This window comes from Varanus komodoensis, unplaced genomic scaffold, assembly GCF_004798865.1.
Source record: "Varanus komodoensis strain SLA01 unplaced genomic scaffold, ASM479886v1 scaffold34_1, whole genome shotgun sequence".
Taxonomy (NCBI): domain Eukaryota; kingdom Metazoa; phylum Chordata; class Lepidosauria; order Squamata; family Varanidae; genus Varanus; species Varanus komodoensis.
The window spans coordinates 4,931,762-4,946,644 of NW_025335854.1; the positions used below are offsets into that span (position 1 = coordinate 4,931,762).

At 42.5% G+C, this 14,883-nt stretch overlaps 1 protein-coding gene across 2 annotated transcripts in view; it reads left to right on the plus strand.

Annotated features, from left to right (window-relative positions):
- The first annotated feature begins 277 nt into the window (after positions 1-277).
- Positions 278-14,883, plus strand: part of EDEM3 (ER degradation enhancing alpha-mannosidase like protein 3) — a 39,965-nt gene continuing 25,359 nt past the window's right edge. Inside the window, exons 1-6 of one of the 2 annotated variants that reach the window (XM_044439172.1) lie at positions 278-569; positions 5,364-5,409; positions 10,899-10,999; positions 12,805-12,844; positions 13,265-13,377; positions 14,312-14,465. In XM_044439172.1, coding sequence (XP_044295107.1) covers positions 406-569; positions 5,364-5,409; positions 10,899-10,999; positions 12,805-12,844; positions 13,265-13,377; positions 14,312-14,465 — 618 coding nt within the window. In that variant the 5' untranslated portion in view covers positions 278-405. The remainder of the gene's footprint in view (positions 570-5,363; positions 5,410-10,898; positions 11,000-12,804; positions 12,845-13,264; positions 13,378-14,311; positions 14,466-14,883) is intronic. The other variant, XM_044439171.1, reaches the window with a different exon arrangement.

Below are 14,883 nucleotides of genomic sequence, written 5' to 3' on the forward strand. Positions count from 1 at the left end.
TGGCTGCCCTGAGCGCATCTAAAGGTTGCCTGCGAACCCGAAAATGCCACATCCCGAGAAACGCTCGGAGACTCCCTCCCTTCTTATCTCTGTGCGTGCAGGCCACTCCTGGGCATGCGCGCGGAGGGTAAGGGTTGTCATTTCGTTCCACGTCTCACTGTACCCGGGAGCGTGAGGCGTCAGGTCAGGTGGCCCGAGCCATGCGTCCCCATTGGCTGTCGCACGTCGTGTGCGTCAAACCCGGAAGCGGCCCAGCGGCAGGATCGCTGTTTCCTTGGCTACGCCAGAGGAAGGAGGGGACGAGCGAAGGGAGAGCGCGAAGGGCTGGTCCCTGCTCTGGTCGTGGCAGCGGCGGCGCTCTGAGAAGGATGGGACCGAGCCGGGCCTAGCGGGGCAGCTGCCGCCATGAGCGGAGCAGCGGCTGGTGGCGAGGGAAGGAGCGGCGACGCCTCCGCAGGCCGCTGGCCTGGCTGGAAACTGCTCGCCTTGGGCCTCCTTTCCGCTTCTTCGGTGCTGGTGGCAGCCCCGGCCGTGCAGGCTATGGGCAGGGAGGAGAAGCGTCGCCTCGGGTAAGGCCCGACCGGGGAGTGGGAGGCGCGCGCGGCCCGAGCCCGGAGAGGTCGCCCTGGCATGGCCCGGGGAGCAGGTGGCGGTGCTTCCCTTAATGTGGCACCCGGAAAGCGACCGGCCCTCCCTGCTGCCCGTGGGGCAGCGGGAGATGAGCTGGCCGCAGCTGGCTGAGTGGCCGTAAGGATCCTGGTCCCCGGGAACAGGTCTCAGAGTGTATGTTGACTCTTGATAGAGCAATGTTGCAAACAACCTCGCAGAATTAATTAGCCTATAAAAATATTTCTTGCTATCCCCACCACCAGCACCACCGCCCTTTCCCGGGCATAATTACACACCTTCTTCTCATCCAGCTCTTTTGCGTGACTCTATTTCGCAAACCTTCGCTTCCTCATTGTCTGGAGGCAGTGCTTGCTACCGATGACCAGACAAATGATGCTTGGCCCCTCTGCGATGGAGCTGATGTATCAAAGAAGGTGACCCGCAAGGCATCGATTTTGTTAAGATTTTTTGCTCTGTTTTGAAAAGGAATGTCACTTCTGAGAAACTACCCAGGAAGTGGTTGCCTGTGAAAAGGAGAAAGGGAGGATGGTGGAGAGAATGATTTTCTTGTTGTATGCACTGAATTCTCCAGTGATGAGACAGTCTAGATTATAAGCAAGTGATGACACTTTTGCTACTTTGCCTGAGTTTTGAAGATGTGACAATTGCTCATGCAAATGTAAGTGTGCCTATACTAGGACAGGGGGTAGGCAAAGAGCGTGCATAGGTGAGAGCTGATTGTTCATAGCTGGAAAATTTCTCAACCCGTAGAAGGCTCCTTAGCCTTCATCCTGTTGGGATGCCTGTAAGTCTCTGAACCTGAAGGTTGATGCAGAGTGGGAGAAGCAGTGAAGGCCATTCTTTGTGCTCATCTGGCTGGATAGGCTTGGAGCTGGAAAGGTGGCTGGAGCAGTCTCAAGATACCGCATATCCTAGTCTTTCCACTAACTTCCCCCTCCCCCAAATGCCCCATTTTACTCTTGCTCAGGATGGCTTTTCCAGCCTCAGAAAGCAGTCCATGTGGTTCTTTCTTTGCCAGTTATGAGTGAGCATGAGAGGGGGAACAGGGTTCCTATTCCCAGCTCTAAAGTCAGAGCATTGTCTCTGAACTCAAAGCTGAGAATTCATCAGGCAGTATCTGGAGACTATAGGATTGCTCCATCCATCTGCTTTGGCAGTTGGCACATCTGTGCATGTCGGTTATATACAACTGGACCATGTCTTTATGGTCTTTCCATTGTGCAAGAGGTGTCATGTTGTTCCCTCAAGAAGTCTGCAATAAGATTGCATAAAACAGCAAGAGTCGGGGCTACTTTTGACATAATCCTACTTCTGCTGTTGTGCGTTTGTATACCTGTGGAGGCATTGTTCTGAAAATCTCTGGATTTGTCATTCCTGAAATTTGTTTGGCAAATATTAGTGAGCAGGAACTGGCAAACTAGTACTGTAACTCATAATATTCATTTTTTCATACATTTATTAATCAGTATCTTCCTTAAATGCTTCTGTGTAGGTAAATTGAAAGCTGAACTACCCTCAGGCTTCAGGAAATATGCAGTATGTTGGAATATAGTGATACATAAACAAATGGTGGTGGTAGTGGTGGTGGTGGTGGAGGAGGAGGAGGAGGAGGAGGAGGAAAGTCTTAAACTTTTAAGGCTAATAATGAGTATATAAAATAAGTAGCAAGTTTTTTCTGAGTACACATTTCCTTCTCCAGATGATATCTTGGCAGGTATGGATCTCACTGAACTCGTCTTTCACTTTAGTGCTCTGTTGCACTTTGTGGATGGATTGCAGCCCTGTTCCCTTGATCCATTTCAGTAATTCGGACAAGATTAATATTGTTCTACTCAAATGTTGATGCTGTTTCTTACTTCTGCAAAGGTGTTCTTCCAGGTGCTAGTAGTATGGTTGCTGCTTCAAGAATTAGGCAAAACCTTGGCCTGTTTATTCCAGAGGGCTGCTGAGCTATAACAGTATGACACCTTGAAAATAGGCATGTATATTCATGTAGGAAATATGTGTTAACTATCCGTCCCGCCTTACTTCAGCAAATAAAAAATGTGCTTCCTTCATATTAGCTCTGCTGTCTTCTCACATTCTTAGAGATCAATATTGCTGGTCTGTAAGTATCTGCCACTGTTTCTGAACTCATGATAGTACATTGGAGCTATAACAGAATGAGGTGCTAAAGCTTTTGGCTGCCTTCTCATTGCTTAATAGGCATTTTGATTGACTGATTTAAATAGTTTCTTGCTTTCAGTCTTCAAGATAAGATGAAGGAGAAATATAGCTACACATGAAGGAGCTGTTTTGATGAAACTCGTATTCCCAAAACTCATAATTATGTCAGATTCATAGTGGTGATGGTGCCTTCTAATTAATAGGTATCTATCTAAATTTATTCTTGTCTGACTTATGTCTAGAAGACATACAGCAATTCACCCAAAAGTAATAAGCTGTGGGATAGTAGTTCACTTATATGCACAGGACGCCATTTCTCACAGATCACTCTACATAATGCCTGAGAATACCATCTATTGGAAGCAGAATTAAATTAGGCTTATACTGACATTTTTAGAGGGCAATATTTATGGGTTCAGATGCATATTTGTGATCACTTATGGAGAGCTTAAAATGTTCGTGACGGAATTGATGAAAAATATTTGATGCACCTTACATGGTGTCTACATGGACTAATGGTTTTGATCTGAATGTACAGTAGGATTATGTTTCTATGTTCAATAGGGTTTGAACAAATGCATATTCCAGGCAAACATGCTTCTAAAAATCTTGAGAAGAGATGTGAACATTTTGAAAACAGAACATTTTTTGGTGCTTATTTTTTCTGCAGAAAATTTTCAGTTCCATATGTTTGCTAGAAAAAATGTATTACAAATACACTGGGCAAGGTTGGCAGTTTTAAAATGGTAATTAATGCTTTTCAGGTGATTATATTGAGAGAATATGTATATGCCATTGAAATTCAGCTGTGTGTCAGAGTGAAGTGGGAGTAATAAATCACGACAACAAAGGTAAAGAAGCCCTGACATTAGTGGAAGAGAGTTATGCTTCGCTGAAGTAGAGGGAGATTTGTCAACATATGTTGCATGTTTCTCTGAGTTCTCTGAATTAGTGTATCAACACTTTTTAGGATCTTTTCCACCTTCAGATTCAGACAGCATAAAGGAAGTACATACTATTCAAATTTTTATCAGTATTCCAAGTAAAAATGTCTACATAAAGTGCCATGAAGATACAGTAAGTGTGCGACCCTGTACATGGTTAGAAAGTTCTGAAACTCCCAGCATAGCCATAGCTGGGGAATGCTGTGAGTTAGAGGAGTTTCTTTTGTCTAAGCATGCATAGGATTGAGCCACAAGTGTGCTTTAATTTTTTCCTCAGACATTTCAAGTCAAATATTTATGGTTTATTGGGACAAAAATGAACATGGGCCATAGGTTTTCTTTAACATTGATTGTAGGAGCACATTAATTATGATCATTATATAATATCCCATAATAGTGTGCTTTTCACTTAATGTTATAAGTTCAGACTGGCTGGCTGTCTTTCTGTCTCTCTCTCTCTTTCTTTCTGGTTAGCATTTTAAAAGAGCATTGTCTCCTTGGGTGGCACTCAGACCATCTCAGTTCCAGTACTGAGCATATTGTTGCTGTACTGTCTCTTCACTGGTTTAGAATGTACTCGTAATGGATAATCTTGTATGTTTGCTCTGTTTTAGTTCTTTGGTGGAAAACATAGGAAGTATTCTAATGGAATAGAATATATTCTTTTCCTACAACAGCTCAGATAGGTAACCTTGAACAAGTCGTCCTGAGTTCCTGAGGGATTTCTGCACAGTGGTATTTCCAACAAGAACATACGATATGTGGGTGTCATACATGAGCTGCATGCATCTCTAAATAGTAGTGTACATATGTCTAGAAGTACATTTCTGTATGGGTTTTCTCAACTATTGTTTATAGAGCTGCCCTTATTCTGTGGCAGAGGCAAGGTTTAACAAGTTGTTATAGTATTGTGCTTATATGTTACTTGCAGACTTCCTGGAAGCACCTGATTGACTGTTGTGTAATATGGATTGGAACTTTTGATCTGGTACAGCTGGGCTTTTTTATGGTCCATAGCTCAATCTCTCAGGTATCACACCAGCTGTAGTCCTCTAACCAGTGAAGTTGTTTATTTAGTATGAAAACACATTCATGTGCATCCTATTGGCAAAAAAATCAGAAATATCTGTTGCTGTTGTATAGCAGTTTTCTGCACATTTACTTGGAAGTGATCATTACTTAGTCTGGCTTGCTTCCAAGTAAGTATGTATAGGATTGCAGCCTAAAGTTATAATCTTGTGCAAACATGCTAGGAAATTAATCTAATTGGACTCACCAAGACTTATTTCTCAGTAATTATGCATTATGGTCATGGTATACGTGAGTTAAAATTTTGGTTGTCATTCTTGTCAGTTAAGTGGATGATGATAAATGAAGTGTCTGTAAATGAACAGTGGTTAGAAGGCAGATAGAATCTGCTAGCAGTTTTTTCACATCCAAAGATGACACGTGTATTATGTATTGTTTTGTGTTTAGCTTGTTAATGTACCCAAATGATCATGGAGCTGCACCTGCATGAAGACACTCTTAATGTTCTGGTATTGAGTGTGTCTGTTTAAATCTCTCATTCAGAGGAGGTTTGAAGCTACCAACCAAATCATCCTATTTTTATCTCTTTTGCAGGAATCAAGTAGTAGAAATGTTTGATCATGCCTATAGTAATTATATGGTAAGTACAATGAGCACAATTATTTTTAACAGGCTGCTTTTAATAGATTTGGTCTATTTTCAAACTAGCATTCTGAGACTTTTCGTGTATTTTTCATACACACCATCAGTAGATTGGGTGACCTTCATGTTTGTCTTTTGAAGAGTATACTCTTGAATTCCAATTGTAAATGTGGTGAGAAGCAGGCTCCATCAATCTCAAGTAGTACTTCTAATTCTGATGGCGTTTGTCTAATGTTTAGACAGCTGTATCCAAATGTTTGATTTACCTGTACGTTTGACTTGGTAGATACCGCAACCCCCAGGGCAAAGAAAACTGCATTGTGGTTTGGTCTAATATCAGAATTAATAAATTATGGTTTGTCATCAGTTTACAAACTAACACAGGAACATGATTTAGTAATAACATGGTCTGGCATAGTGTCTAAATTCTGTTTTTAGTTGTAGATGTGACTTACTCCATTGCTGGAGGCTATTGCACTAGAGACCCATTGAAAAAATACTAACTGAAAGCAGACAAATGGCTCTAAACCTTAGCTTGCCTAAACCATGGTTTAAGTTGTAAACTGTGGTTAGTAAAATTCATGATTTGGTGTGATGATAGAACTGAGACATAGAATGCAATGATTTATTTTACTTTGGGGCTTTGAAAGGTGTGTTCACTCCTGATGAAACCAGCAGCTGCTTACCTTGAGCAAACAGCTGTCTCTTGAGAGTTTTGTGTACATGCCTAATTCTCAGGTCTGTTCATTCTTTTCCTCAGAATGTAATGTGCAGTAAAACATTAACCTCAATAGCAGCTTTTAAAAATAGTAGAGTTCTTGACACATCAGAAATTATTTTGTTCCCCCTCCTCCCCACCCAAACCCCTTGTGATATAGACGATCACTGCTTGTTTTGCAGATGGGAGCTGCAAGGCAGAAACCCTGCCTCACGGGGGCTGCTTAATGTTTTAAGTGCTGTGAAGAGTTGTGTAGTGTTGGTGCCCAAGGGTGTAATCCAGTGGGGATGCCCCTAAGCTTCTAAACTTGGAGGATTATGGGTATCTTACGCAAAGTGGGAGTAGCACAGAGGCAATCTTTGGGCCTCCACACTCTTCCTGCCCTGCAAATCGCCCAGATGGCCAGGTTTGGCTGTTTAGCTGAGGTATTTGGGACAGGGAAGAAAGAGTCTGGTGACAGAGTCTCCTCTTCTCCCCCCCTTCACCCCTCTCTGAGGTTGTTCTTACGACCTCAGAGAAGCAGCTAACCTGGTTGGGGGGGTAGGAGAAGCTGAGTGTGGGTCTCCAGCTCCAAGATTGGAGCTCTTTTCTAGTGTACCCTCTGGCCCTGTCGGAGTGCATGCTATGAGCCAGGATGTTCCTTACTGAAATCTCACCCTACCCACAAATTCAGCTGGTGGCTGGGAAACCCAGCATTCTTTCTATTGTGATTCTGTCGGAAGAGGGCGGTAAAGCAGATCTTCTGATAAATCTGCAGTACAGGTTATTGAAACAATGTATTTTGTCACTGCTATTATCATTATTAAGAATAGCACAAATTGCTTCAGCAATACAAAGTAAAAGTGTGTGGTGTTGCTTATTTAACTGCAAAAAACTCTGGAACAGGTTACAGGTTAATATCGCCTTTGTTATTGGACTGCTTGTTCACAGTTTGTGAACAGCATATCGTGCCCGTGCACAACATTCATACATGTTGCTGTCTGCTTGTATGTTTATACCTGGAATTAAAAAATGCATTAAATGTAGTGTGTGAAACAGCCTTCAGAGATTGGTAGGAATTTGAACCCATTGTGTTTAGGGCATTTTCTATTGTAGGATGAAGCGTATTAAGCTGAGTGTGATTTTAATCTTAGTTCTTATTGACTGGAAAAGGGTGGCTTTTTTTCTACATTTGCAGCAAAAAAAATATCTTCGGGTTATAAGGAAGTATGACCTGGCACATCCTGGAAACTCTAAAGTCAAAAGGATATTTTCTTGCCACGTATACTAGGGCCTTAAGTCAACAAATTGCATTTCTGTGCTTGCTGAACTTGGTGAGCAAGATAAAGGATTTAAGCTTTACTTGACAGTAAGATAGCAAAGCGTTTTAAAGTTTCCTGCAGAGTTCTGACATTCAAGTTTTTCTTTTGAAGGTATATGATTTCCTGTATTTATACAGAGAACTCCATTATGTTTTGTTATATATTAGAAAGTTCTTTTGCTAGTAATAAGAAGTACTGTTTCCCATCAAAGTTTCATCAGGTACTCAGAGCACTCATAGGCTTGCAGTGAAAGCTGTCCTGTTGCGTTTTCTCGCTTTTGTTTTGTTGGTAATATGGAGAGCAAGTAGTTCCAGTGGCTGCCAGATGGTGTGCAAGGAACTGTGGATGCCTTCTGCCCCTCGCCTTTGCCTTGTGAAAGTCCCTTGTAGGGCATTCTTGCAGCGGATAACATGATAATAAATACCCAGTGCTTTTCCATAGGCAGTGGTTCCCTGTAGCTTGCGAAGTATTTCTGAGATAAGATCATCTTATGTCTGTCTGCACCTCACAGTTCATAATTGCTTATAGGTAGGTATAGACTGAGAGGTAGACAACTTCCTGCTAAGTTGCAAAGCCTTGAATATGCAGTTTGTTAAAATGCAGCTACAGAATAACATGAATTATATATTTCAATACATCCACATGTGTGTGCATGTGAGTGTGTACCTTTCTCCATGGGCTTTCCTGAATGGCTACAGATTGTTCAGTCAAGAACTACCTGCACCTTGGCCAAAAGCAGAATTTACATCCTGACCTGGAATGAAAATGACCCTCATCACAAAATTTTTACTTTAATCTTGGACAAGAAGTTTGCTTACACTATACGAAAACCAGCTCACATGTTTAACTCCACACCTATCCTGCACAATTACAGGGCATTGATTTGCTCAAAACTGAACTGTAGTTCTGTATTGTTTAATTCTGCAAGACCAGTCCAGGCTATTCCTTTCAAGAGGTCTCAGCATATGTCTTCTCTTCCGTACGTAGTTTCAGTAACGAAGCACAGGAACCGCTGCTGAATTTGCATTCTGAACAGCTCTGTCTTCAATATGTTGCTAAGCTGCAGTCCCTGCCTGACCATCCACTTAGAATGGTGTGTTTGTGCCCTGATGGAAGATGTTGTCTGCTGCTTAGAGTCTTCCGTTCTGACCTTTGCTCTTGGACTTAAACTCCTTTTGCAGAAACTCGAGCTGTTGCTTAATACAGCTTCAGTACTACTGCCCTCTTGTCCAGGAGGTAGCTTATTCTATTTGGCCAGCTCTGATGGACAGACATAACTCCTGACACTATAAGCTTGCATCCATCCATCCCATTTATATACTGTCTAATAGCCAAAGTTGTTTGGATAGTTCATAACAATCAACGCTATAAAATGCAACAGAAAATATACTTCAAAAATTTTAAACCACTGTGTGAATAAAATAAAACATAGCAGCAGTATGAAGATTTTAAACAGTAAGGATTTAAAACAGACAAAAAGACTAAAATTCCCAGGAAAATTAGAAGGCCTTGCTCTGGAACTAAACAGAATTCAGTATAGGTGTCAAGAGATCCTCTAAGGAAAGTCATTCCTCAGCCAGGTGCCACAGCAGAAAAGGTGCTTCTCTTCGAAGCTGATTTGCTTCCTTTGGTGGGAGCTCCCAGAGAAGGGGCATGGAGGATGATCTTAGAATCCAGAGCAGTTTATGGGCGAGGAAACAATTTTTCAGGTAACCTGGTCCAAAGCCATTTATGCTTTTGAATGCACCTTGCATCATGCCCAGACATGGATTAGCAGCTAGTGCAGCTGGCAGAGTACTGGCCTAAGATGTATTCTAGTCCCCTTCAACCATCTTGCTGCCCTGCTTTGGATCAGCTGAAGTTTCTGGACCTTACTCAAAGGTGGCCCATTGTATAACACATTGTAGCAATCCAGCCAAGAATTTACCAGCACATTAATAACTGTTGCTGAACTATCCCTGTATATCAGCCTTAGCTGACATAAGATGCTCTGTGCCACTGAGTCCACCCAAAGAGCACACCTGGCCTGTGAACTGGCAGGAATGCAGCCCCTTTCAGAGCAGGTTAAATATCACTCCTCTGGGCAAGCGAGCTGTGCACTAACAGTACTTCGGTCTAGTCTGGATTGACTTTTATCATATTGGCCCTCATCCAGTTCATTCCCATGCCCAGGTACTGATTCAGAGTACCTGCTTCCTCACCTGGATTTGATGAAAAGAAGAAATACTATTGGGTGGCATCCATTTATGGATAACATCTCAGCCTACACCTCTGGATCACCTGGTCCCCCAGCAGCTTCGTGTACCGTCGTTCCGTTCACAAGGCACGAACAGTTATTTTTATTAAGGCACTTGGTTCTTGTAACAGTGTTTGCTAGGCATGTATTCGTGGGCACCTGACTGCAGCTCCCAGCCGGCTTATCTGTGTTCACTGCAGACTTTCTTGTAATCCTGCAGCACTGAATCACATTGACTAATGTGGAAAAGATCAGTGACATACCCCCTTTCATAGTTTATCATTGTCCTTAGATCCATGTGCTTAATGACTGTTTTCTGTTACTCTTTCGGAGCTAGGGGTTCCTTGGTCTCACAAATATTATCTTGGCATTTTTGGATGCCTAGACAAATAAGCAGAAAAGACAATAAACTGGCTGACTAGACCGTCAGGATAGCAATTCAGTTTTCTTTAATGTGCAAATCTCCCTTCAAATGCCTTCCTTTAATCTGAAGGAGCAGTGGCCACAGCTGTGGAACATCCTGGTAAGCAGTACTTGAATCGCAATCAGTGCTTCAGTTGCAATGCCACACCTTCCTTAAGAACCTAAAGAAAGAAGTTGTCCTGACTTGGTTAAGGCTTGTGCAGCACGCCTGTGTGTACGCATCTGTTGTTTCCGACACATACGTGCAGCTCCTCTGTGCGTACTCATGCGCCCTGTTCTGCAGTAAGTGAAGGCGATCGGTATGGTGTGCCACACCAAGCGGCTGCATGGGGAGCTGTTGCTACAAACGCTTTGCAGCCAATTCTGAGTAACTCTCAAAGTACACAGAATAAGGCGACAATCACAGTGGAAAACCATATGGGCCAGAGGATGGGAAAGGGCAACCTGTGTGGTAGGTAAAGGAGCCCATCCCAGACCCAGAAAATCTTCCGCTACTGCTAATAAATCCACATCAGTGGCTTGGTGACAGCTGCCCTGCAGATTATCTTTTCCCTTCCGTACTTCTTAAATATGTGGAAAGTTTGTGTGGCTGTATTCCTAGTCAAAATGGTAATTCAGTCCGTGAAGAAGCATAATGTTCCACATAGAGATGTTTGCATGTTTTACTCCAGGGTCCTAGAAATTGTGTTCCTCCTGACTTCCCTCATTTGCAACAGTGTGTGTGGAACAATATGGCCTCAGCTTGACAAATTTCAACCCACCCACCTGTTTAGTTTACCCATGTGCTTTTCCTCTTATGCGATTGACAGGAACATGCCTACCCAGCTGACGAGCTCATGCCTTTAACCTGCCGGGGAAGAGTTCGCGGTCAAGAACCAAGTCGCGGGGATGTGGATGATGCCTTGGGCAAGTTAGTATATTGAAACAATCACATTTCTGCAAACCACATTTTTGTCGCTGTTTGCTGCAGCTGCTGCTGCTGCTGTTCCAGGTGTCGTGATACAGGTCTGCCCTTAAAAGCTATGTTGCCCTGAGTATAAATACTGGATACATAATTGTGGAAGGGAATTTGATTACAGGATAGGAAAACACATGAGACAACATTCTAGGATAGAATAAAGGCCAAACTAGGCATGACATAAGTTGCATAAATTTGATTAACATGCTTTTCTGTTTCATAAATAGCAATCGCGGGAAAGCCTGTACAGCCTCAGGACCAGATGGGGTGGGGAGAGTTTAACTCACATCCTACCATGGTTCTGCCAAAAAAAAAGTGTTTTTTTAAAGCTCACGGAAGAGGGAAATAAGCTAGCACCCTGCCTCCCCGGCCATGCCGTGCAGTCTGATTTTGGCTGCTGCTTACATAACAATACTGCGCATTCATGCATTTTCCTTCACATTGGATTTGGCCCTTACCCCTTGCTTGGTTTTCTGTGGCGAATAAAGCACACCTGACTGGGAAGAAGAGTGATACAAAAGCTAGTTTGCCTTCTAGGTTACCTGTGACTAACATAGTTGCGTGTGGTCAAGTAGATCAGTAAAATGTGTGCAGGTCAGCAGCTTCTTGGTAGAGCTGAATTAGGTACTGTACTGTGTTGATCTTGTTTCTAATTCACATAAGTTGTTAATCCAAAATAGGGTGTTAACCAGGAGCCACACATTGGCAATCTTGCAGCCATCAGCAAATACCATTTCTCTATCCGGAGGTAACACAGTAAATATTATAGTGCCAAAATTTAATACCCACATACTTTGCCATTAAATCTTTGTGTGGTATTGCTTAGTGCTATACAGGCTATAATTATTGTTACACTGTTTGTGCTCCCGTTTCCCCTCTTCTGAGGAACCCAGGGTGACTTACAAAGCTGCATTTTCTGCTCAGAGCAACAACCCTATGGGGTAGTTTTGTTTGTTTATTTAAAATATTTGTATGCCACCCAGTTGTGCCACAGCACTTCTGGGTGGCTCACGATCACAAGATAAAACACAATAAAAATACTAATTACAACACAATGTTAATAAACTGTGGGTAAAAATACAAAACAGAAAGTTGAGTGGCATTAACTGTTGAAATATTTTTTAAAAAGGGAGGTCTTCGCCTGGTGCCAAAGAGAATATAAGGAAGGTGCCAAGCGAATCTCTTTGAGGAAAGCATTCCAAATATGGGGAGCAGCTGCAGAAAAAGCCCTCTTCCTAGCAGCCATCTCTATGTATTTTATGAATTAGGTACAGTTTAAAAAAAATCGACAAATAAACCCACAGATAGAGTGAAAAATGTTTCAAAATCTTTGCCTCCTGCACCCTTCACCCCACTTATAGAGTCTTGCATTTCTGAGATTGGCCCTGCCCATGCAGCATTTCAGCCCCTTCTTTGTCATGGGAGGGAGACATAAACAGGGCAGATTTGTGTGTGTGTGGGAGGGGGGGTGCTGCTGTATGCACATAAGCCCTGCCTTAGGCTGAGGTTTGTATAGGTAGTGGAGCAAGGATCTACCTCTATCCCACAGCTTATACTATCCCCTAACTAGTACAGCCATGGGTGAATGTCACTTGATCACAGCAGTGTATGATCCATTTTGTGATAGCCTCATTCTCCAGACTAGGATGCCTGAAACTTTGTAATGAGTGACACATATTTTGCTCTGTCTCTAAGATGATTGAAGTTGCTGCAAATATACTCAGGCTTTTTTTTTTCTTATTCTCTCCCATCCCCAGGTTTTCGCTGACGCTTATTGATACATTGGACACTCTTGTGGTAGGTTTAGTATGTTCTGACATACATCTTACGTGTGAGATTCTGTGCTTAATATTATCCTTATGCATTCTTTGATACTGGTATTTAACTTATGATGGTATTTCTTAACTGATGGCTGTGGTGGAGAATGGCCTCCCTTCTTTTTTCTCTTTCTCCTTTTTTATTTAGAAAAATGCCCTTCTAAGAGTTTCTGATTTTTGTAGTTTATGTAGACTACAGATGATGTTAGTAGTGTTAGTGCTATATGGTGTGGGTGCTACTCCATCATAAAACCCTTAATCTCCCATCATATATATTTTCCTAGTCTGTTTTGGATGTAATACATTTTGCTGTATTACTATGAAGCCCACAGTAATTCCTATAGTAACTCAGTTTCACAGCAGGAGATCAGATTGTTTAAAGGTTGTCTTTGTTTTGCAGGTGTTAAATAAAACCAAAGAGTTTGATGAAGCTGTCAGAAAAGTGATTAGAGATGTTAATTTAGACAACGACATCGTAGTATCAGTGTTTGAAACTAACATAAGAGTCCTTGGGTAAGTGCTATGCCTGAGGAAAAGTGTATGGTTAAATCTGAGTTAAACATATCTGTTTTGCAGGTATTTAAACATAGCAGGAAGCTACAGTTCATAAAACAGTTTGCAAAGCTGTTACTAGGATTGATAAATATGTTGCACTTTTGTAGCATTTACTTTAGTGTATATTTCTGCTTTATATTGGGCTGCCTTTCTCTCTAATTTGTAACAATTTTGCACAGTTCATTATAAGTATCTAGCTGGTGTTGATGCCTGCTGCTAAAAATAGCATTGCATCAGTACCAGCAGCCCTAAATTAAAGTTCAGACTTCATAAGGTAGGATGTGGGTCACCAGTTGAAATTGCTTAAAGGGGATTAGAGAAATATATGGGAAATAAAGCTATGGATAGCAGGATCAGGGGCTTTAGCTCTCATATCTTTCATTGGACTGCTATGGAAAATGCAATGTTGCTCTGGAGGTTTTCAGGGTGCTAAATTCTGTACTTTATACTGCAGTCTGTGATTCTCTGCAGTTCTGTGAAATGGCAGCCTCAGCACAGCCACGGTTATGTTAGTGAAGGGCACTGGCTTCATTCTTAGTTTCTCCGCAGCTGTGTTACTTTCGTGGCTGGCACTGATGTAACCATTAACTATAGCTTAAGGATTTGAAGCTGTTAGTGGGATCTCATGTTCCCTCCACCACATCCTTTCCTCCTTGCACCCAAACATTCCCACCCTTGTTCTTCTAGTCTGATACAGTGACTTCTGGCCATTGCCCTCCATAGATGAGGAAGTGCTGCTTCTGGCTAAAGCTGTTGTTGAACCCTCATTCAACCCTAGGAGTAGATGGCTCCTGGTTTGCTTTGATCCAGCCCTTAAGCATTCCCTATGTTAGAGTAAGCATTTTCATAAATTGAGTGTAGCTCCTGAATTGTATTTTTGTTGTGTATTTAGTGGTCTTTTAGGTGGGCACTCAGTAGCGATCATGCTGAAAGAGAAGGGTGACGACATGCAGTGGTACAATGGGGAACTTCTGCACATGGCAAAGCAGTTGGGCTACAAGCTTTTGCCCGCTTTTAACACGACTAGTGGTCTCCCATTTCCAAGAGTAAGTATAATATGGGGCAGTGGGTATGAGTGGGTGGACTCCGGGGGATGGTGGAGGACAGGAGAGCCTGGAGGAATGTTGTCCGTGGGGTCGTGATAGGTTATTGCATAGGTTTGCAACTAAACAAATGTAACCCTTGGTATAGTTCAGGTGTACAGGTTGGTGAAAACCAACCATCTGGTGCTCTCAATGGAGCCCTCCAAAGTTTCCCAGAAAGCCACTGGCTGGATCAGCAATTCCTCAGCTGCTGACAATTCAAATGTTTCCTGACTTCTGTGCAGTTTTCTCCCAGTTCTAAAAGGCTGAAATTCTTCTCCTAGGGGTTATTGCTAGCAATAAGAACATTATGCAAATATATGCTGGCATTTTTGCTTCTTTGGCTTTACCCCTTTTGCTTTTGGTCCTACGTACTTTTGGA